The 23070-nt window shown below is 53.2% G+C and overlaps 3 protein-coding genes across 3 annotated transcripts in view; 1 reads left to right on the top strand and 2 right to left on the bottom strand.

The window, feature by feature from the left end:
- LOC140367021 (complement component C6-like) overlaps positions 1–15165 on the bottom strand; it is a 33168-nt gene extending 18003 nt beyond the window's left edge. The window contains exons 1-10 of the mRNA XM_072453316.1: positions 14933–15165; positions 13883–14042; positions 10059–10203; positions 9422–9566; positions 8473–8611; positions 3687–3881; positions 3198–3441; positions 1899–2021; positions 1667–1833; positions 751–976 (exon numbers count right to left, since the gene is read on the bottom strand). Coding sequence (XP_072309417.1) covers positions 751–976; positions 1667–1833; positions 1899–2021; positions 3198–3441; positions 3687–3881; positions 8473–8611; positions 9422–9566; positions 10059–10203; positions 13883–14042; positions 14933–15063 — 1675 coding nt within the window. The 5' untranslated portion in view covers positions 15064–15165. The remainder of the gene's footprint in view (positions 1–750; positions 977–1666; positions 1834–1898; positions 2022–3197; positions 3442–3686; positions 3882–8472; positions 8612–9421; positions 9567–10058; positions 10204–13882; positions 14043–14932) is intronic.
- Positions 15166–17732: 2567 nt separating this feature from the next.
- LOC140367191 (5-hydroxytryptamine receptor 1A-beta-like) lies at positions 17733–18894 on the top strand. The gene has a single exon (XM_072453546.1). It carries the CDS (start codon positions 17733–17735, stop codon positions 18882–18884), a length of 1152 nt encoding a protein of 383 aa, XP_072309647.1. The 3' UTR covers positions 18885–18894.
- Positions 18895–21270: 2376 nt separating this feature from the next.
- LOC140367030 (uncharacterized) lies at positions 21271–22639 on the bottom strand. Its single transcript, XM_072453327.1, has 2 exons — positions 22478–22639; positions 21271–22201 (listed from the first exon to the last, which is right to left on the bottom strand). The coding sequence occupies exons 1-2, from the start codon at positions 22558–22560 to the stop codon at positions 21646–21648; spliced, it is 639 nt and encodes a 212-aa protein (XP_072309428.1). The 5' UTR covers positions 22561–22639; the 3' UTR covers positions 21271–21645.
- Between the last annotated feature and the right edge of the window lie 431 nt (positions 22640–23070).

Raw genomic sequence — 23070 nt, 5'->3', positions numbered from 1 at the left:
CGTGTGTGGGTGTCCATGTGCCGTCTGTGGGGGTCCATGTGCTGTGTGTTGGGGTCCATGTGCTGTGTGTGAGGGTCCATGTGCCGTGTGTGGGGGTCCATGTGCCGTGTGTGGGGGTCCATGTGCCGTTTGTGGGGGTCCATGTGCTGTGTGTGGGGTCCATGTGCTGTGTGTTGGGGTCCATGTGCTGTGTGTGGGGGTCCATGTGCTGTGTGTGGGGGTCCATGTGCTCTGTGTGGGGGTCCATGTGCTGTGTGTGGGGGTCCATGTGCCGTCTGTGGGGGTCCATGTGCTGTGTGTGGGGGTCCATGTGCCGTCTGTGGGGGTCCATGTGCTGTGTGTTGGGGTCCATGTGCTGTGTGTGGGGGTCCATGTGCCGTGTGTGGGGGTCCATGTGCCGTCCGTGGGGGTCCATGTGCTGTGTGTGGGGTCCATGTGCCGTGTGTGTGGGTCCATGTGCCGTATGTGGGGGTCCATGTGCCGTGTGTGAGGGTCCATGTGCCGTGTGTGGGGGTCCATGTGCCGTGTGTGGGGGTCCATGTGCCGTGTGTGGGGGTCCATGTGCCGTGTGTGGGGGTCCATGTGCCGTGTGTGGGGGTCCATGTGCTGTGTGTGGGGGTTCATGTGCCGTGTGTGGGGGTCCATGTGCCGTGTTTGGGGGTCCATGTGCCGTGTGTGGGGGTCCATGTGCCGTGTGTGGGGGTCCATGTGCCGTGTGTGGGGTCCATGTGCCGTGTGTGGGGGTCTCACCCAAAGGGACGTCGGCGTCCCTCAGTTCACAGTTGTCCCCGTAGGTCCCGGTCTGACACACGCATAGACACTGGGTCCCCTGCAGCACGGCGCGCCCGTTGTTTGGACAAGGAGAGCACTTACAGGGGTCGAATTCATCCAGGTACTGGCGCAGCGCCCTCCGCAGGTGTCTGCGTTTCGTGACCGCACAGGGCAGGCCCTGCACCAGCTCCAGCAGGGGGCGCAGCTGAGGCACACACACAGCAGAAGAGGGAAAGAACCAGAATTAAGTGGACTAAACCAAAAGAAGCTTTTCACAGCTTCTCTGCCTCACGACCCAGAGTCGACGACTTGTTCACATGATCAGAGCTGCCAGTTGTACTGTCGTTAGGCGGTCGTCAGGGGCTCGTGCCCAAACATAAGACACACACACCATCTCCAGCTCTGGGAACGTGACAACAACTCCCTGGGGGGAGGAGCCTGAGCTAGTGCGGGTGGTCCAGCATTACTGACTAGATATAGTTGGAACTTATCTCCTGGAGAGGGGCTGGACGCTGATGCAGTGCAGAGTACCTCGTGGAGCCCCTGGTACTGGACAGTTCACTGATCTGGGTCTGTGTTGTTCTACTGGGGGACTTCAACGGCCACAGGAGTTCAGGGTCCATTAGTGCAACCGATCACCACCTGGTGGCACTTGGATCCACTGGTGGAGGAGGAAGCCAGACTCTGCAGGTCCAAGATCCCGGGAGAGAGTCCGAGCGGGCCGTCCACAGAGAGATGTGTGTATATTAAAAGATGTGTCGGTTATAAATGTGTGTGAAAAGTGTAATAAAAGCGGGTAAACTAAGAGCACATGAAGCTATAAACAAAGGTCAGAGGAATGACAGGTCGTGAAGGTCAATGAAACACCTCAGGCCCAAACTGCAGCAGAACGTACTTTGAAGTTGACTATATCCGGCTGCTCCAGCACAGAGCGGGCCCACTCTCTGTACACGGTTTTGTCGGGGGGAGTTTGGCCCTTCTCCCAGCTCAGACGCGCCGCCTGTCGGATCAAGCCCCCGCGGACCATGGAGAAGGACTTTTCTGAGCGCTGGATGTACGAGGCTGAAGACACACATGAGACAATATGAAACTAAAACACGTAGAACAAAATGCAGCACCGCTCGTACCTGTGAACCTCTCGTCCTCGGTCTCGTCCTTGCAGCGCGTCACGTCACTGTGCTGAGTGTAGAGAATGACCGTGAAGAAGGTCTCTTTGCCCACGCACTGATGGAACTTCTCCACAGTCTCCCCTGGAACCATGGTAACAGTTCACCACCATCGCTGGCACTGCCCAACGCTGGCACTGCCCAACGCTGGCACTGCCCATTGCTGGCACTGCCCATCGTTGGCACTGCCCATCGCTGGCACTGCCCATCGCTGGCACTGCCCAACGCTGGCGCTGCCCATCGTTGGCGCTGCCCAACGCTGGCGCTGCCCATCGCTGGCGCTGCCCATCGCTGGCACTGCCCAACGCTGGCACTGCCCAACGCTGGCACTGCCCATCGCTGGCACTGCCCAACGCTGGCACTGCCCATCGTTGGCGCTGCCCATCGCTGGCGCTGCCCAACGCTGGCACTGCCCATCGTTGGCGCTGCCCAACGCTGGCGCTGCCCAACGCTGGCGCTGCCCATCGTTGGCACTGCCCAACGCTGGCATCGCTGGCGCTGCCCATCGCTGGCACTGCCCAACGCTGGCACTGCCCATCGTTGGCACTGCCCAACGCTGGCACTGCCCAACGCTGGCACTGCCCATCGTTGGCGCTGCCCAACGCTGGCGCTGCCCATCGCTGGCACTGCCCATCGCTGGCACTGCCCAACGCTGGCACTGCCCATCGCTGGCACTGCCCAACGCTGGCACTGCCCAACGCTGGCACTGCCCAACGCTGGCACTGCCCAACCTTGGCACTGCCCATCGTTGGCACTGCCCAACGTTGGCACTGCCCAACGCTGGCACTGCCCAACGCTGGCACTGCCCATCGTTGGCACTGCCCAACGTTGGCACTGCCCAACGCTGGCACTGCCCAACGCTGGCACTGCCCATCGTTGGCACTGCCCAACGTTGGCACTGCCCAACGCTGGCACTGCCCAACGCTGGCACTGCCCCACGGAGGAGGTCCTGTCGTGTTATATCAATAGTTTAATATTTGCGAAAAATCACACAAGAAAGCAAATACTGAAAAGCGTGATTTCATAAATATGTGAAAAAATAATATATTTGAATTGATCAAACTGCTCTATCCCCGTGAAGGTGGCGCGCCTGCTGGCAGGAAGGCCACGCCCGCTGGAAGGAAGGCCACGCCCGCTGGCAGGAAGGCCACGCCCGCTGGCAGGAAGGCCACGCCCGCTGGCAGGAAGGCCACGCCCGCTGGCAGGGAGGCCGCGGCGCTGCTTGGACATTGCTCATTGGCCCTCCGGCTGCATCTGCACCTGAAGCCTTGAGCGTCTCCTCCTTGAACTGGTAGAGCAGGTCGTAGTGCCCGCCCACCACGCCGGAGCCCAGGTAGTGCGTGCCAAAGCGCACAAAGATCTCGCGGTACAGCGGGTAGTTGTACTGCAGCGGGAGGGCGTGGAGGAACTGCAGGAAGGGCTGAGCCAGAACCAGGTCCGAGGCCTCGCGGAGGGAGAAGTCTGCCACCGGGAGGACCTGGTTTATCCGGAAGAAGCGGGAGCTCTGGGCACACACAGCGGGCAAACTCCCGTCAGGGGCACAACACCGCAAACAATATCCAAACACAATATTCACATCGCTACAGACTTGGAATTGGTAAACGTTTTTTTGTGAATTGCTGAGATCGTCTTTCGGGTATGATTTCGACGAAACGCGGCTCATATAAACAAGGGGGAAAGGTCCTGGTCACTGAAGAAACACCTAAAGACACAGCGTGGTTTGGCTGCAGGAGGAGAACGTGCACATACCATTTTCTTGGAGGACTCAAAAGCCTTCTTCTTGGAGCTGCTGCTGGAGGAGGAGCTGCTGCCGAAGTAGAAGAAGAGAAACAGCGAGTTTGGGTCCTTCTTCTCCAGCTGAGTGCTGGACCCGGAATCCTTAAAGTTGATGGTTTCTGTGCGCAGGATCGGAGGGTTTAGTCTATAGTCCTCCTCTCTCCCCGCCTGGGAACAGACAGGGTCATACTGTTATTTACCGTACAGATCTATGAATGTCGTAGAATGAAGAAGGACACAGTCTGGACACAGCCTGGACTGAGTCTGGACACAGCCTGGACTGAGTCTGGACCGCCTTTATCTTTGATCACAGCACACATTCACCTAGTTTCAATAAGATAAGATAAGATAAGATATTCCTTTATTGTCCCACATGGGGAAATTTCATTGTTGCAACGCAGGAAGATACAAAGGTAGATAAAGAAGAACAAATCACTTATAGGAAGTATGAAAAACACTTTCAGTAGAAGATCTCCTATAAATAAATAAAAACTCCCATGTCGGTGTAATCCCTCATTCGTCCAGGCGTGTTCCATAGTAGAAAAAGCTTCAGTTGTAGTCATCTGGACTCAGTTTGAAAAAGTAGACGTTTCGACTCTCATCCAAGAGTCATTGTCAATAACAGAATTTAGGTCGAGAACTCCGATATTAATACTGTTCTGTGGTAAGACCCGCCCATTGGGAGGAGCCTTCCTGAAGTAGAAAGAGTTGTTTGTTTCAACAGAAACTCCCCCTTGTATCTACCGAGCTAGCCTATTCAGAATCTTAATGGGCTATTAGAGTCCTCTTTGTCTTAGTGAGACCCTGGCTCAACCACCCTGAGTACCTGATTAGCATCTGAATGTCCTGGTCCTGGTCCTCTACCTTTCCAGGGGTTCAGTATACCATTATAAATAACAGGAAGATTAAACCTTAGCCCTCCATTTCTGTTTAAAGAAGGTCTTTCTTTTTTAACAAAAATAGCTTCCTTAACTCCTCTTTCAAACCATCTTTTCTCCCTGCTTAAAACCTTCACCTCCCCGTCTTCAAACGAGTGATTAGAGGCTTCAAGATGGAGATGCACGGCACTCTGAGGTCCTGAACTTGTATTTCTTCTGTGCTGATAAAGCCTCTTGTGTAGAGGCTGTTTTGTCTCACCTATGTAACGTTCTTTACAGCTTTCTTTACTGCATTGGATCAAATAAACTACATTGCTCTGTTTTTGAGTCGACAATGACTCTTGGATGAGAGTCGAAACGTCTACTTTTTCAAACTGAGTCCAGATGACTACAACTGAAGCTTTTTCTACTATGGAACACGCCTGGACGAATGAGGGATTACACCGACATATTTCCAAGAATTTTGGGCCTAAACCCTTGGATTTAGTTCGGGAACTCGAATCTGTAGCCAGGAAACTAGCAGACAACAGGAATCACTTGAGGTTCAATCTTAGATGCAGACAGAACAACATGATCCCGAAGAGCCTGCAGATCAAATCACCGGTCAGAGGACACAGAGCAGAGAAGATTTGGAGAAGGAGCCTTATGCAGATTCTCAGTGAAAGGATCCAGGAAAACAACGTCAGAATTGATAAATTGAAAGGCAGAACAGGAACTTTACAGGAGAAATTAACCAGCATACTCCCTGAAGAAGCTTTCAAAAGAGTGCTGGAGTTTACACAGACAGCACAAGAAGCACAGCACAGGAAGAGCAAAGAACGCCAAATCAAGAAGTTCAACATTCTTTTGAACAAAAAGAATGCAGGTGAGGTCGAGCTAGACATTAGGACTGAGACAGACAAATTAGCGACCAGCAAAAACAATTGGATTAAGAACCTATCAGATCGTGTTCTGACACAGGCAGAAAAGGAGGTGCTCTCTAAAGGGCTCAACTTTTCTGTCACCTCTAAACACATCCCTACAGAGGACTACATCACAGCCACTGAAACGGCAATTAGAAACAACAAAATGACTGAATCGGAGGCTGCAGACCTGAGGTTACGTGTCACAGCGACCCTGAAGAGTGCCAAACCACCGCCTTCAAATATCACAGCTGAAGAGAGAAAAGCACTTTCAGCACTAGAAAAAGATCATAGCATCAACATCCTCCCAGCAGACAAGGGACGTTGCACTGTGATTCTCAACGCAGCTGATTACGAAGCCAAAGTCCACACCCTCCTCGAGGACACGACCACATACGAGCGCTTGAAAAGAGATCCGACCAGTGGTTACAAGAAGAAAGTGATAGACTGTTTACAAAGGCTGGAAAAAGAGGAAGCGATAGACCGGCCTCTGTAGTACAGACTGTATCCTGGTGAAGCCATGCCTTGCATTTATGGCCTTCCAAAAATACACAAAAAGGATGTTCCACTCAGACCCATAGTGTGCAGCACAGATTCCATCACTTACAATGTGGCCAAGCATTTAACAACTATATTGGCTCCGCTTGTGGGGAATTCGGAACATCATGTGGAAAACACGCACAACTTTGTGGATAAAGTGAAACATCTCCAACTGGACCCAGATGACCTCATGGTTTCATATGATGTGGTGTCCCTGTTCACCTGCATCCCGACCTCTGATGCAGTAGCAGCAGTGAGGATCAGACTGCAGGAAGACACCACCCTACAGGAAAGGACCAAACTGACACCTGAACACATAGGTAAACTGTTGGACATCTGTCTGAACACCACTTACTTTCAATTCCGGGGACAATTTTACAGACAGATTCATGGCTGTGCCATGGGCTCGCCTGTCTCTCCCATAGTGGCCAACCTGTACATGGAGCACTTTGAGAAGAAGGCACTGTCCTCATTCTCAGGCATAGCCCCAAAACTGTGGCTCCGCTATGTAGATGATACTTTTGTAACAATTAAGAAACAAGAGCTGTAAACCTTCTCTGATCACATCAATGCTGTGGACCCACATATTAGGTTTACAAGAGAAGACGCTAAGGAGAATCGCTTGGCCTTTCTTGATTGTTCCACGATCAGAGGAGAGGACGGGAAACTCCAAATAGAAGTATATAGGAAACCTACACACACGGACCAGTATCTGCTCTTTGGTTCCAACCACCCACTACAGCACAAGCTGGGGGTGATCAGAACCTTACAACACAGAGCTCAAGGTGTGCCCACCAGCTCAGAGGGCAAGAAGAAAGAGGAAAAACATGTCCGAAATGCCCTCTCAGCCTGTGGTTACCCCGCTTGGGCTCTCAACAGAGTGAAGAGAACCAAGAAGCAGGACAAAAGGGAAACTGAACAGAGAAGGAAGGGTGTTTCTATCCCTTATGTGTCTGGCCTGTCGGAAAAACTGCAGAGAATTTTTAGACAACACGAAGTCCCTGTTTATTTTAAACCAGGAAACACTTTAAGACAAAAACTGGTTCACCCTAAGGACAAATTGCCGACTCAAAAACAGAGCAATGTAGTTTATTCGATCCAATGCAGTAAAGAAAGCTGTAAAGAACGTTACATAGGTGAGACGAAACAGCCTCTACACAAGAGGCTTTATCAGCACAGAAGAAATACAAGTTCAGGACCTCAGAGCGCCGTGCATCTCCATCTTGAAGCCTCTAATCACTCGTTTGAAGACGGTGAGGTGAAGGTTTTAAGCAGGAGAAAAGATGGTTTGAAAGAGGAGTTAAGGAAGCTATTTTTGTTAAAAAAGAAAGACCTTCTTTAAACAGAAATGGAGGGCTTAGGTTTAATCTTCCTGTTATTTATAATGGGTTACTGAACCCCTGGAAAGGTAGAGGACATTCAGATGCTAATCAGGTACTCAGGGTGGTTGAGCCAGGGTCTCACAAAGACAAAGAGGACTCTAATAGCCCATTCTGAATAGGCTAGCTCGGTAGATACAAGGGGGGAGTTTCTGTTGAAACAAACAACTCTTTCTACTTCAGGAAGGCTCCTCCCAATGGGCGGGTCTTACCACAGAACAGTATTAATATCGGAGTTCTCGACCTAAATTCTGTTATTGACAATGACTCTTGGATGAGAGTCGAAACGTCTACTTTTTCAAACTGAGTCCAGATGACTACAACTGAAGCTTTTTCTACTAAAAAACTCCCATAGACAAATAAATAAATAAATACCATTGCATGTGATCCCGACAGTAATTGCACATGAATATGTGTCACGACAGCACATAGATTGCACATGAATTTCACAGTAATTGCACATGAATTGCACATGAATTCCAACAGCAATTGCACATATGACAGAATTGCACATCAGTATTAGGTTAGGTCAGTATTGCGAGTGTTCAGTACTAACAGTGTTTGTTATAAAGTCTGACAGCAGCAGGAAGGAAAGACCTACGAAACCTTTCCTTCACACAGCGAGGGTGGATCAGTCTCTCACTGAAGCTGCTCTCCAGAGCGGACAGAGACAATAAGACAAGAAGACCTCCAGAGTGTCATTGTTCCTCACACAGATCTTCAGCGTGTCATTGTTCCTCACACAGATCTTCAGCGTGTCATTGTTCCTCACACAGATCTTCAGCGTGTCATTGTTCCTCACACAGATCTTCAGCGTGTCATTATTCCTCACACAGATCTTCAGCGTGTCATTGTTCCTCACACAGATCTTCAGCACAATAGTATTACTGAGGCATATTACACGTCACATTGAAGTTCTGTACCAGGCTGAGGTGAGTTTGTTTCTGCTCGAAATAGAAACATGTGAGAAGATGTAAAATGTATGAATAAAAGTAAATGGTTTGAATTTGTGCGACGCGACAATGGGTAAAAATAAGAGGAATAAAGAAGAAGTCCTCGCCTTGATTTCGAAGCTCTTGAAGTTGTGGGAGACTCGGTGGTACAAGGTTGTGTTTGGAGGTCTGCGGACCACACACTCTGGTCCCATGAAGTTATTGTCCAGAACAGCACCTCGAGAACTCTCCCCCAGGGCGTCCCACCTGCGGAGACAGAGGAGAGGTCTGCTGCTGGAGAAGACCACCAGAGACAGAGGAGAGGTCTGCTCCTGGAGAAGACCACCAGAGACAGAGGAGAGGTCTGCTCCTGGAGAAGACCACCAGAGACAGAGGAGAGGTCTGCTCCTGGAGAAGACCACCAGAGACAGAGGAGAGGTCTGCTCCTGGAGAAGACCACCAGAGACAGAGGAGAGGTCTGACCTCAGAAGACCTCAGATTTATTATCACGTCTGTGCCTCTCTGCCGTGCTTTATTTTTTAAATTTATTTTATGGATTATTTTTGGGCTGTAGGCTTTTTTTGACAAAACACTAAAATATGAAATGGTAATGAGACTAGGGAATGACATGCAGCAAACTGTCGGATTGGAACTATACTAGACCAGTTAAACATGGACCTGAGCGATCTGATCTGAGTTGAGCTGAACGCGGGTCAGACTTTACCGTGAAGTCGTGGGTGGAGCCGGCGGGAGGTCATGCGAGGCCAATACAGAGGTTCATTAAAGATGGCATTAATATCGTTGAACAGGAAACAGCTGATTCTAATGTCTGCTCTAATGTCCTATAAGACACCAACCAAAATATAGCCAATTATCTCAAGATCAAGTCAGCTTTTGGTGAGAATGATTATTTTCTCTTTCTAGCTGCTTGTGCTCCAGGACCTTCTCCATCTCCTTTTACACAGTTCATTTGATTCAGATAGAAGCTTTAGAACCTGTAGACTGTAGTTTTATTGTGAAATGTGAAACTCTTGTGATGGATTCTGGGCCTCTGGGCGTCGCCTCTGGGCGTCTCACCCATTGGTGATGAGGTCAGCCCCGGGGATGGTCCGGAGGTTCTGGCGCTGGCACACGACAGTGCGGGAGGGACAGTCCCTCTCATCAGAGTTGTCTCCACAGTCGTTCTGGCTGTTACAGGTCAGAGTCTGGTTTATGCAGCGGCCTGCGGCACAAAGAAGATGTGGATTCAGACCTTCAGCAATGAATCAAAAACAACATTTAAAAAGAAAATAAACTATTTGGAAAAGAGATCCCCGTTGTACGTTTGAAGATCACACATGGTTCACTCCGAGGCCGCTCTAAGACCATAACCTCAATAACTTTAGCTTGGGTGATGGACGAGTCAGCCTCCAAGTCTTCAGTCTCTGCTTCCTCTTCAGAAGACGTGACAGTGGGATTAAGGAGGTCCTCAAAGTATTCATCCGCCGTCCGACAATATCTCCAGTCGAGGTCAGCAGGTTTCCACCAACACTGTTTACGGTGGACGGGTGGACCTGCTTCCCCCTCCTGAGGCGCCGGACGGTTTGCCATAATTAGTCCTCCTCCATGGCTCCTCCTCCATGGCTCCTCCTCCATGGCTCCTCCTCCATGGCTCCTCCTCCATGGCTCCTCAAACAATGTATTATAATCTGTTACTGCTGCAGAGTGAACTCACCATTGTCACACTTGAACTGGTCCTTGCAGCTGAGTGGAGGCAGTTTACACTCTCTGGTGGAGTGACACGGACGATCCTCCATCAGCTCCTCACTGCAGGGAGCGCCCCCAAACTGAGCCGGAGTCAGCACCGAGCGAGTCCGCAGCTGAGGGAGAGCGTGAGGAGAGCGTGAGGAGAGCGTGAGGAGAGTGTGAGGAGAGTGTGAGGAGAGCGTGAGGAGAGTGTGAGGAGAGTGTGAGGAGAGTGTGAGGAGAGCGTGAGGAGAGCGTGAGGGAGAGTGTGAGGAGAGCGTGAGGAGAGCGTGAGGAGAGTGTGATGAGAGCGTGAGGAGAGCGTGAGGAGAGCGTGAGGGAGAGTGTGATGAGAGCGTGAGGAGAGTGTGATGAGAGCGTGAGGGGAGAGCGTGAGGAGAGCGTGAGGAGAGCGTGAGGGAGAGTGTGAGGGAGAGTGTGAGGAGAGCGTGAGGAGAGTGTGAGGAGAGTGTGAGGGAGAGTGTGAGGAGAGTGTGAGGAGAGCGCGAGGAGAGCGTGAGGGAGAGTGTGAGGAGAGCGTGAGGAGAGTGTGAGGAGAGCGTGAGGAGAGTGTGAGGAGAGTGTGAGGAGAGCGTGAGGAGAGCGTGAGGAGAGTGTGAGGAGAGCGTGAGGGAGAGTGTGAGGAGAGCGTGAGGAGAGCGTGAGGAGAGTGTGAGGAGAGCGTGAGTGTGAGGAGAGTGTGAGGAGAGTGTGAGGAGAGTGTGAGGAGAGCGTGAGGAGAGCGTGAGGAGAGTGTGAGGAGAGCGTGAGGGAGAGTGTGAGGAGAGCGTGAGGAGAGTGTGAGGAGAGCGTGAGGAGAGCGTGAGGAGAGTGTGAGGAGAGCGTGAGTGTGAGGAGAGTGTGAGGAGAGTGTGAGGAGAGTGTGAGGAGAGCGTGAGGAGAGCGTGAGGAGAGTGTGAGGAGAGCGTGAGGGAGAGTGTGAGGAGAGCGTGAGGAGAGTGTGAGGAGAGTGTGAGGAGAGCGTGAGGAGAGTGTGAGGAGAGCGTGAGGAGAGTGTGAGGAGAGTGTGAGGGAGAGTGTGAGGAGAGTGTGAGGAGAGCGTGAGGGAGAGTGTGAGGAGAGCGTGAGGAGAGCGTGAGGAGAGCGTGAGGAGAGTGTGAGGGAGAGTGTGAGGGAGAGTGTGAGGAGAGCGTGAGGAGAGCGTGAGGAGAGCGTGAGGAGAGCGTGAGGAGAGCGTGAGGGAGAGTGTGAGGAGAGCGTGAGGAGAGCGTGAGGGAGAGTGTGAGGAGAGCGTGAGGGAGAGTGTGAGGAGAGCGTGAGGGAGAGTGTGAGGAGAGCGTGAGGAGAGCGTGAGGAGAGCGTGAGGAGAGTGTGAGGAGAGCGTGAGGAGAGTGTGAGGAGAGTGTGAGGAGAGCGTGAGGAGAGTGTGAGGAGAGCGTGAGGAGAGCGTGAGGAGAGTGTGAGGAGAGCGTGAGGAGAGCGTGAGGGAGAGTGTGAGGAGAGCGTGAGGAGAGCGTGAGGAGAGCGTGAGGAGAGTGTGAGGGAGAGTGTGAGGAGAGCGTGAGGAGAGCGTGAGGAGAGCGTGAGGAGAGTGTGAGGAGAGTGTGAGGGGAGAGCGTGAGGAGAGCGTGAGGAGAGCGTGAGGAGAGTGTGAGGGAGAGTGTGAGGAGAGTGTGAGGAGAGCGTGAGGAGAGTGTGAGGAGAGCGTGAGGAGAGCGTGAGGAGAGTGTGAGGAGAGTGTGAGGGAGAGTGTGAGGAGAGTGTGAGGAGAGTGTGAGGAGAGTGTGAGGGAGAGTGTGAGGAGAGTGTGAGGAGAGTGTGAGGAGAGTGTGAGGGAGAGTGTGAGGAGAGCGTGAGGAGAGCGTGAGGAGAGTGTGAGGAGAGCGTGAGGAGAGCGTGAGGAGAGTGTGAGGAGAGTGTGAGGGAGAGTGTGAGGAGAGTGTGAGGAGAGCGTGAGGAGAGCGTGAGGAGAGCGTGAGGAGAGCGTGAGGGAGAGTGTGAGGAGAGCGTGAGGAGAGCGTGAGGAGAGCGTGACGGAGAGTGTGAGGAGAGTGTGAGGAGAGCGTGAGGAGAGCGTGAGGAGAGCGTGAGGAGAGTGTGAGGAGAGTGTGAGGAGAGTGTGATGAGAGCGTGAGGAGAATATGAGGAGAGCGTGAGGAGAGCGTGAGGAGAGCGTGAGTGAGAGTGTGAGGAGAGTGTGAGGAGAGCGTGAGGAGAATATGAGGAGAGCGTGAGGAGAGCGTGAGGAGAGCGTGAGTGAGAGTGTGAGGAGAGCGTATATATTTAAAAGTGCTGAACTTTATACATCAAACAAATATACAAGACTCATTGCTCAACACAATTTTACATAAATCACTTTGTTCTTTAGGTGAGAGAAGGACATGAGGAGGACATGAGGTGGACCTGAGGAGGACATGAGGAGGACATGAGGAGGACATGAAGAGGACATGAGGAGGACCTGAGGAGGACCTGAGGAGGACATGAGGAGGACATGAGGAGGACCTGAGGAGGACCTGAGGAGGACATGAGGAGGACCTGAGGAGGACCTGAGGAGAACATGAGGAGGACCTGAGGAGGACCTGAGGAGGACATGAGGAGGACATGAGGAGGACCTGAGGAGGACCTGAGGAGGACATGAGGAGGACCAGAGGAGGATATGAGGAGGACCAGAGGAGAACCAGAGGAGGATATGAGGAGGACCTGAGGAGGACCAGAGGAGGACATGAGGAGGACCAGAGGAGGACCAGAGGAGGGCATGAGGAGGATATGAGGAGGACCTGAGGAGGACCTGAGGAGGACATGAGGAGGACATGAAGAGGACATAAGGAGGACCTGAGGAGGACCTGAGGAGGACCTGAGGAGGACCTGAGGAGGACATGAGGAGGACATGAGGAGGACCTGAGGAGGACCTGAGGAGGAACTGAGGAGGACCAGAGGAGGATATGAGGAGGACCAGAGGAGAACCAGAGGAGGATATGAGGAGGACCTGAGGAGGACCAGAGGAGGACATGAGGAGGACCAGAGGAGGACCAGAGGAGGGCATGAGGAGGACCAGAGGAGGACCAGAGGAGGGCATGAGGAGGATATGAGGAGGACCTGAGGAGGACCTGAGGAGGACATGAGGAGGACCAGAGGAGGATATGAGGAGGACCAGAGGAGAACCAGAGGAGGACATGAGGAGGACCAGAGAAGGACCAGAGGAGGACATGAGGAGGATATGAGGAGGACCAGAGGAGGATATGAGAAGGACCAGAGGAGGACATGAGGAGGATATGAGGAGGACCAGAGGAGGACCAGAGGAGGATATGAGGAGGACCAGAGGAGGACATGAGGAGGATATGAGGAGGACCAGAGGAGGATATGAGGAGGACCAGAGGAGGACCTGAGGAGGATATGAGGAGGACCTGAGGAGAACATGAGGAGGACATGAGGAGGACATGAGGAGGACCTGAGGAGGACCTGAGGAGGACATGGGGAGGACATGAGGAGGACCTGAGGAGGACCTGAGGGGGACATGAGGAGGACCTGAGGAGGACCTGAGGAGGACATGAGGAGGACATGAGGAGGACCAGAGGAGGACCTGAGGAGGACCTGAGGAGGACCCGAGGAGGACATGAGGAGGACATGAGGAGGACATGAGGAGGACATGAGGAGGACCTGAGGAGGACCTGAGGAGGACATGGGGAGGACATGAGGAGGACCTGAGGAGGACCTGAGGGGGACATGAGGAGGACCTGAGGAGGACCTGAGGAGGACATGAGGAGGACATGAGGAGGACATGAGGAGGACCTGAGGAGGAGCCCGTTTCGCTCTCATTAGTAGCGTGCTCCTCTTGACCGTTGTGATTCGTACCAGTTTCTCGGCGCAGGGCGAGCACTGGGACCAGGGTGAGTAGAGGCTGAGCTCACAGTTGATGGGGCACGGCTGCTGGCTGCACGGGCCGGTCTCCCAAAACACACACATCTGTGGACAACCGTACTTCCAGTAGTATCCGTCCCCACTCTCCACTTTCCTGAGGACATCGGGGGCAAACTGCAGTCACTCACATCAAACACCTTCCCTCACACTCACAGGACACCGACCCGACACCCCAACCCTTCAACACCCCAACACCCTAATGCCCTAAACCCCTAACACCGTAATCCCCTACACCCCAACACCCTAACCCCCTAACACCGCAATCCCTTAACACTCTAACCCCCCAACACCCTAAACCCCCAACACCCTAAACCCCCTACACCTTAAACCCGCAACACGCCAACCCCCCAACACCCTAACACCCTAAACTCCCAACACCGTAAACCCCCAACACCCTAAACCCACACCACCCTAACCCCCAACACGCTAACCCCCCTAACCCTAACCCTAACTCCCTAAACCCTAAAGCCCCAATACCCTAACCCCCAACACGCTAACCCCCCTAACCCTAACTCCTTACGCCCTAACCCCCCAATACCCTAACCCCCCAACACGCTAACCCTAACCCTAACCCCCTAACCCTAACTCCTTACGCCCTAACCCCCCAATACCTTAACCCCCAACACGCTAACCCCCCTAACCCTAACTCCTTACGCCCTAACCCCTCAATACCCTAACCCCCAACACGCTAACCCCCCTAACCCTAACTCCCTACGCCCTAACCCCCCAATACCCTAACCCCCCAACACGCCAACCCTAACCCCCTAACCCTAACTCCCTACGCCCTAACCCCCCAATACCCTAACCCTAACTCCCTACTCGCTAACCCCCCCTACATCCTTAAAGAAAGACATTTGTTTGGACTCCAGAAGCTTCAGAAACAGCTCCCAAAGCTTGAGGTGTTAAATATCACTTTCGCTGTCTTGCTGTAAACGGAGCGTCCAGACACTTCCTACAATGACCAGTGGGATCCATAAAACTGACCTTTGCCGACTGCGCGTCCCGTAGTTGCAGGTCCTGGAGCAGGAGGACCACTGGCCCCAGGGGTACTTCTCACAGAAGCAGGCCTCAGACAGAGAGAGGCAGCAGGACAGGCCCAGCAGCAGCAGCAGCATGACTCTTCCAGGACCCGAGGGCGGAGGGGCAGCCGGAGGGCGCAGGGGCAGCCGGAGGGCGCAGGGGCAGCCGGAGGGCGCAGGGGCAGCTGTACCCGTGGCACAGGGTCAGGCGGAGGGCGCAGGGTCAGGCGTGTGCTGTGGTGAGATGTGGACCAGGTCCTCTGAGCTCTGAAGTGTGGACCTCTGTTCTCCCACATCCAGTTTACTCTCTTTTATCATCACACAACGTTGCATAATCTGAACTGGATACGATTTACGGGAAACTCTGGCCCTTTTCTCTAGAATGGAGATGTAAAACAGATGTGTGCTGCACCAGCGCCATGGCAACGCTCTTGTGCTGAAACTCCTCCCCGTTCACACGATTTATTGCATTTTATGCTTTGTATCTTGTCAGGTCGTCTTATGTCCTCATGGTGGACGAGCAGCTGTCTTAACTTCGTGTGGTTTCATTCTGTTACTTATGGTTTTTTCAGTCCCCAGATCACAGAAAAAATACAATATATGAAATACGTGTAAAGTATTTCATATATTGTATTTTTTCTGTGATCTGGGGACGAGAGAACCGGGTCACGGATCGGGACACGAGTACTGACGCTGGAAACGAGGCACAAAAATGCGTTTATGGTCCCACACGTCGTGGACACGCCCCTCCAGGGAGCACCGGGCGGCAGGGGGCGTGGTCAAGGAGCCCCACCCGGGTGTTAAGGGGCGTGGCCAAGCGACACGAGGATGGTCAGCCGCTCACTGAATCGGGCGAAATGCAACCCGCTGTGAACCCGTCTCTCCACAGGGCTGTGTACTTTCCCCTCGGCTCTTCTCCCTGTACACGAACTGCTCGTCGGGCTCATCTGGGACGGGGGAGGAGTCTGTCCACAGGAGGGAGGTGGGACGGGGGAGGAGTCTGTCCACAGGAGGGAGGTGGGACGGGGGAGGAGTCTGTCCACAGGAGGGAGGTGGGACGGGGGAGGAGTCTGTCCACAGGAGGGAGGTGGGACGGGGAGGAGTCTGTCCACAGGAGGGAGGTGGGACGGGGGGGGAGTCTGTCCACAGGAGGGAGGTGGGGTCCTGGTGCCATGGTAACAACCTGGAGCTCAAAAGACACTGGAGATGGAAAATCACATTGAAAATATAAAATGACAGTGATGAGGATGAATAGATTTAGTCGAGCACTTTGTTTCTCAGTGTAATGTAAAATAGAATCGCCGCCGCCAGCAAGTTACAGGCCACATCTGTGGAGAGGCGGCCGCAGAATGCAGGGGAGTGAATACATCTCCATTTGGAGCAGTAATTATACTTTCACTGAACACAGCGTGAGGCCAAAGGAGGTGGTTCAAGAAGTTGTGTTCAAGAATTTGATGTTGTTTTATATTTAGATAGAGGGCGGGTCTTGAAGAAATAGGGCGGGGCTTGTATAACTGGGAGATTTGCTGTTGATGGTCCACAAACGTATGTCAGCTTTGGCTCCACAAACTCGTACTTATCTTACGGTTTAAAGTCCTTTCAAACCGACAACTATAAAGACCCCTTGGACCGGGACGGAGGGCGTGTGGTCAGACACGTCCAGCACGGAGAAACCCTGACCCCTGGAGAAACCCTGACCCCTGGAGAAACCCTGACCCCTGGAGAAACCCTGACCCCTGGAGAAACCCTGACCCCTGGAGGAGAAACCCTGACCCCTGGAGGAGAAACCCTGACCCCTGGAGGAGAAACCCTGACCCCTGGAGAAACTCTGACCCCTGGAGAAACCCTGACCCCTGGAGAAACCCTGACCCCTGGAGGAGAAACCCTGACCCCTGGAGGAGAAACCCTGACCCCTGGAGGAGAAACCCTGACCCCTGGAGAAACCCTGACCCCTGGAGGAGAAACCCTGACCCCTGGAGGAGAAACCCTGACCCCTGGAGAAACCCTGACCCCTGGAGGAGAAACCCTGACCCCGCAGCAACATCTCAGCTGGACAAACGGGAGGAGGAGACAGCAAAGAGCCTCGGTTCCTGGCCCCGAGCGCGACATTGACCCCTCTGAAGATGACCCTGTGGACCTCCTGCAGTTCATGTGCTTTTCCTCTTCTCCGTTTACCAAATGTGTCTTTCATCTTCTTTCATCTTCTTTCATCTTCTTTCATCTTCTTTCATCTTCTGCTCTGTTCTTCTTGGCCAAACGTCTCCATGACTCACTCCTCAGGTCCAGGTCTGATGGTGAAACGTCTTCACTCAAACAGACCAACATTAGTCCTGAAGCGTCTCTGCTCCTGGTTCAGAAATGGACAAAACACAAGCTCGTGTGGGATTTAAAGTATGACCCCCTCCCCCTCTCCTCTCTCTCTCCTCTCTCTCTCTCCTCCCCCCTCCTCTCTCTCCCTCCCCCCTCTCTCCCCCTCCCCCTCTCTCTCTCCTTCCTCCCCCCTCTCTCCCCCCTCTCCTCTTTCTCTCCCTCTCTCTCCTCTCTCTCTCTCCTCCCCCCTCCCCCTCCCTCTCCCCCCTCCCCCTCTCTCTCTTCTCTCTCCCCTCCCTTTCTCTCCCGCTCTCTCTCTCTCTCCCCCCTCTCTCTCTCCTCCCATGTGACTGCAGATAGCTCTGATGTCATGTGGGCAGGACACATCTGGGTTTATAAATGTGGCTGGTGGTGGTGGAGCTCCTCTTCTTCTCTGCTGCTCAGCTGCAGACAGCATGGTGCTGAATGCCACCCGGTGGCCAGAGCCGGAGGGGGTGGAGCTGAGTTATCAGGTGGTCACGTCTCTCCTGTTGGGGGCGCTGATCCTGTGTGCCATCATAGGAAACGCCTGTGTGGTGGCAGCGATTGCCCTGGAGCGCTCTCTGCAGACCGTGTCTAACTTCCTGATTGGCTCACTGGCGGTCACTGACCTGATGGTGTCCGTGCTGGTGCTGCCCATGGCTGCTCTGTACCAGGTGCTGGACCGCTGGACTCTGGGGCCCTTCGCCTGCCACATCTTTGTGTCTCTGGACGTCCTGTGCTGCACCTCGTCCATCCTCCACCTGAGCGCCATCGCTGTGGACCGTTACTGGGCCATAGTCACGCCCCTGCACCACCTGCGCCGCACCCTGCGCCGCGCCGCCGCCCTCATTGGGACCACCTGGCTGGTCAGCTTTTTGGTCTCTGTGCCTCCCATGCTGGTGATGCGCAGCCAGCCACGGAGCCTGGCTCATGACCGTGCCAACCCGCGCCAGTGCCGCATCTGGCAGGACCCCTGGTACACGGTGTACTCCACCTTTGGGGCCTTCTACATCCCTCTGGCCCTCATGCTAGTGCTTTACGGGCGCATCTTTAAGGCAGCGCGCTTCCGCATCCGCAGGAGCGCTCGCAAAGCCGAGAGGAACAAGGTGTCGGACTCACAGCCCGCTCCGTCGCCCGGGCTGCGCTCGCACTGCATGCGGAGCTGCAGCCGCGTGGAGCCACTCAACAGCACAGCGCCCCCTGCTGATGAGGAGTCTCTGGAGATCGTGGAGGCGGTGGGCTCCAAACCCCACCACCTGCCCCTCCACAGCCCCCGCCCACTGTTCCAACCCCACAGCCAGAGCAGCGAGGCCAAGAAGAAGCTGGCCCTGGCCAGAGAGCGGAAAGCGGTCAAGACCCTGGGCATCATCATAGGCACCTTCATCCTGTGCTGGCTGCCCTTCTTCATCGTGGCTCTGGTCATGCCCTTCTGCCAGCTCTGCTCGATGCCCCGCTGGCTGCAGGACGTCATCAACTGGTTGGGCTACTCCAACTCGCTGCTCAACCCGCTCATCTACGCCTTCTGCAACAAGGACTTCAGACGCGCCTTCAGCAGGATCCTTCACTGCCGCTACTGTGCGCCCTGACACGCCCCTGACACGCCCCTGACACGCCCCTGACACACCCTTCACGAAGGACGCAGTACCGCCACTCACCAGGAGAGGGTCGGGGAGGAGTGTGGCGTGTAGGATGGAAACAAGAAGAAACTACAGCAGCTTTTCTTTTCATAAATATTTAATGAAATCTGAAGTTTGGAGCATAAACTTTGACACTGGAGGTGGTAAACGTGTTTGACGTGTTCAGCACCACACGCAGGTCCAAACCGTCTCTTCGTCAGGCTAATTTATCCACACGCCCTCGTCAGGCGCGCACATATAGTTTGGTCTTTGTGCTCTCAGAACCCTGATTTCTGTTTTGTTTGGTGCAAACGTGGTTCGATGGAACATTCACCAGAGTTCACTTGGACCGGGTCAAGCATGAACCCGCACGAAGACACCCGGAGGTTCCACTTCATTCGTGTGACAGTTTGGAACATTTTCAAACATTATTCATTGTGTCTGGACAAACCAAAAATTCCATGATCGGGTTTTATTCGTTTGTAAAGTTAAATAAACTTGGAAATAAAGTATGTGCAAACAAACTTGGCTCGTTTGTCTTTGTGTGGCATTTCGGCGACATTTGGCGGGCGTGTCATTTCGCGCTCGTAACGCTCGATTAAACGGACGCTTGAGACGACAGGATCCACAACGATCTCGCAACTCGTACCGGACCAAACGTGAGGTGGGGACGACCGGAGCGCAAACGTTTAGTCAAAACTATGAATTCTACAAAGGCTCGAAAATGATTTAGATACCACCAAACTCGGGCCCAACTAAACTATGAATTTAACAGGAAGAAAAAGGACAAAGTAATGACACAAAAGAGACTAAGAAACGACAAATTCAAGCAAAGAAACCCGAATAACCAAAACCTGAGCACTGGATTATCAATATTAAACTCGATAGTGTTCTGTAAATGATCGAATTCAGACAAATATTAACCAATAAGTGCGAATAAATCAGCGAATGTGTCTCTAAACAAAAAGGTATGAAATAAAACTGCTGCACCTGAACTGAACGGAGCCTGAATTCTCCATCACTACTAAGAGTAACTGTAATTGTAACTTATTTATCTGTGTTCGCGTGGGTTTATCTGACTCTTGGCTCGTTCTCAGCCAAACGGTTTAGTGTTCATTCATGGGGGGCCGTTTAAACAAGTAAAAACAGCACAAAATAAAGTGTTTCAGTCATGGCAGGGGGAATACCAGGAAACAACGTGAACTTTTGTTGGAGAAAGAAGATGAAGACGATGCAGTTGAGTATAAAGGAAGCGTTTTGTCTGATCGGAACAAAGTGGAGGTGAAGCAGTCATTTTAAACACCGTGCGTCGACTCGAATGTAGAATTTGACGGTCGAACTAGAGTATTTCACGTTTGCCGAGGATGTAGACGTGATGATAAACCTATCTTTTGTCTCAGCGTTTTAATAGTTGCAAACGGAGCTAAACGACTGGGAAAAAAATGTCGATTTGTGATTGTTTCAGACAGGATTTGCGACTGGGTTTTCTGTTCGTGTTCTGCTCTTCACGTTTCAATTTGGTCCGGGGGGAATAGACAAAACGCCGGGACCGTAAACAAACAAACGCCGCTCTAAACTCGGCAGGTTTCGTGAAGAATCCCACGGTTAATCTCGCGCTACTGTTTCCGAACGCGGTGAATTTTCAAACGACCTGCTGGACGTCGGTGAGCGAGGCCGTCGTTGAGCCCGGGGACGATGCTGAATGTGTCCTTCACCCGGAGAGCCTGGTCCGGCGGCGCGGGCGGAGGCGGTTTCCATGGACACGGCGGGGCACGGAGGTTCTTCTCTGATCAAAGCTGGAGCTGGGGATCACAGAGCGGAGCGCGGCGGGACAATGGGCAGCTGTTCTCTCCTGTGGACTCTAATAAAATGTGTCTCCTGCAGCGAAAGGACGAGAAGGGACAATGTTCTTTTGTGTTTTAACCGACTGTGAACAGATATTTAACAGTGAGTGTGTGTTAGAAGTGGAAGTGTGACAAGAAAAGTACAGTAAATGATCCGAATCGGGACATGTGGAATGCGGACAAATAAAAGCACATCAGCTTGACACAACTTTATTACGGAGACTCTGCAGGTGAAGAGGAGAAACATCTTAAAATATAAGATATCACAAACAAATCTGAAACATGGCCGGGTTTAAATGTCTTGCTTGGTTTGGTTGACACGTTGGACGTAGACACTGGGACGAGGCAGGTTCAGTGCCCGAGGACACAACAGCAGAGTTCACCTGAGGACCAGGACGTTCGTGTCGAGCAGAGGACGAAGTATGAGGCAAATAATTAATTTGATCAATATTGATGAGGCTGTAACATGAGCAAAATATGGAAAAAGTGAGCTCAGTTTATCCCTCAACTCTAAGGTTCAGCTCTAAAGATTGAGTTCCTGTGTGTCCTTGTGACACGCTGGACCCGCTGGACACGCTGGACACGCTGGACCCGCTGGACACGCTGGACACGCTGGACCCGCTGGACACGCTGGACACGCTGGACCCGCTGGACCCGCTGGACACGCTGGACACGCTGGACCCGCTGGACACGCTGGACACGCTGGACCCGCTGGACACGCTGGACACACTGGACCCGCTGGACACGCTGGAAACGCTGGAAACGCTGGAAACGCTGGACACGCTGGAGACGCTGGACACGCTGGACACGCTGGACACGCTGGACACGCTGGAAACGCTGGACATGCTGGACACGCTGGAAACGCTGCTGGTTCAACCTTTAACATCTCAGAGCGACGAGTGTTCGAACAGGATGACTCGTGATTGGTTGGAAAGACTGGAGAGGCGGGACGATCGAAATACTCCGACTCGGGAGTACAAGTCAGCATCAGAGCACGCGCCCCAGGACAGGTGAGGGCTGGAGGAGGGCGTGGCCTGGCTGACAGGTGGGCGGAGGAGGGCGGGCACACATGGGTCTGCGAGCGGGGGGATGATGAGGGGCGTGGCCTCTGCAAAGGAAGGGGGCACCGGGGGCAGCGAGGTGACCACTATCGTTGGTGGGCTCAGGGAAGTCAGCGGCATCAGAGCAGGTCCAGGGCCAGGGCCAGGGGCAGGTCCAGGGCCAGGGCCAGGGGCAGGTCCAGGGCCAGGGCCAGGGGCAGGTCCAGGGCCAGGGCCAGGGGCAGGGCCAGGGCCAGGGCCAGGGGCAGGGCCAGGGCCAGGGCAGGGTTTACACCCGGCCTCGGCTTCTGCCTCATACAGTGGTACGTGCTGGAGCCTGTAGGTGGCGCTGTGGTAAAATCCATAGTACTCCAGGGCGTGTCTCGCTCTCGCCATCCTCAGCCTGTAAACAAGACACACAGCACTCACTTTTATTATGTTTAGCTAATAATAATTATTATTATTGTTATAAATCGAGCAATGATCGGCCCTCGCCACCCCGCCGCCGCAATTGTTCTTTTATTACACCTACTGCTCAATCCGTGACGCTACTGCGTCTTCTCCGCTTTGCTTTACATATGAACAGCTTGTGGCCGGGACGCCGATGCCAAATGGAATCATATTTGGAGAAACAGAGCAGCTCTTTTGTGACCTCCTGGATCCTGTGGATGTATCTGACCTGTGTCGCAGCTGCAGGAGGCGGTACAGCAGCAGAAGCACGGTCACTCCAGCCGCCATCACCAGGAGGATGACCAGCATCATGTCCCCATCAGGCCCCCGTGTCCCAGGGCAAGGCGAGGGCACGGGCGTGGCAGAGCGGGACACCTCCAGGACACGCTCTAGGTTAAAGTCCTGCTCTGAACAGAAGAAAGCATCAGCTCTCACAGAAGATGAGCAGATCCCTCTGAGACTCACCTCCATCACGTCCAACACACGTTCATGGTGGAGCTTTTCCACGAGAACCTGGGGGGAAAATGTATGTGTTTGTAATTTAGCTGCTGTTGCTGGTTGTTCCAGTCGTTCTGGAGCGTTTCGACTGGAGTAAGTGAAACGTACGATCTATTTTAAGATCCGAATCTGATCCTGAGAAGTGCGAGTGGTAAAAGTGAGCTGCTTTTTGCTCCTGGAACACATTTAAAAGATGATGATGAGATCCATAGACTGTAAAGTGAAGTGGACTAAATCTCTATTATCTAGGTTCCGCTGCTAAGATGATGAAACACTCAAGTGAGAGTTTCCTGTAGTTTCCTTTCCTCTGACTCTCACAAACGG

The sequence above is a fragment of the Eucyclogobius newberryi genome, unplaced genomic scaffold (assembly GCF_026437365.1).
Source record: "Eucyclogobius newberryi isolate DKJ021-1_F unplaced genomic scaffold, fEucNew1.0.hap1 SCAF_2, whole genome shotgun sequence".
NCBI classification, from domain to species: Eukaryota; Metazoa; Chordata; class Actinopteri; order Gobiiformes; family Gobiidae; genus Eucyclogobius; species Eucyclogobius newberryi.
Note: the sequence above shows the minus strand (reverse complement) of the source record. Positions and strands in the feature narration are given on the sequence as shown.

Bases quoted from the DNA above. Each gene is read 5' to 3' on its own strand.
- LOC140367191 (XM_072453546.1), top strand. From the start codon at position 17,733: ATGGTGCTGAATGCCACCCGGTGGCCAGAGCCGGAGGGGGTGGAGCTG.
- LOC140367030 (XM_072453327.1), bottom strand. From the start codon at position 22,560: ATGATGCTGGTCATCCTCCTGGTGATGGCGGCTGGAGTGACCGTGCTT. The intron at 22,202-22,477 runs GTCAGATACATC...TCTTGTTTACAG, and splicing joins CTCCTGCAGCTGCGACACAG to GCTGAGGATGGCGAGAGCGA.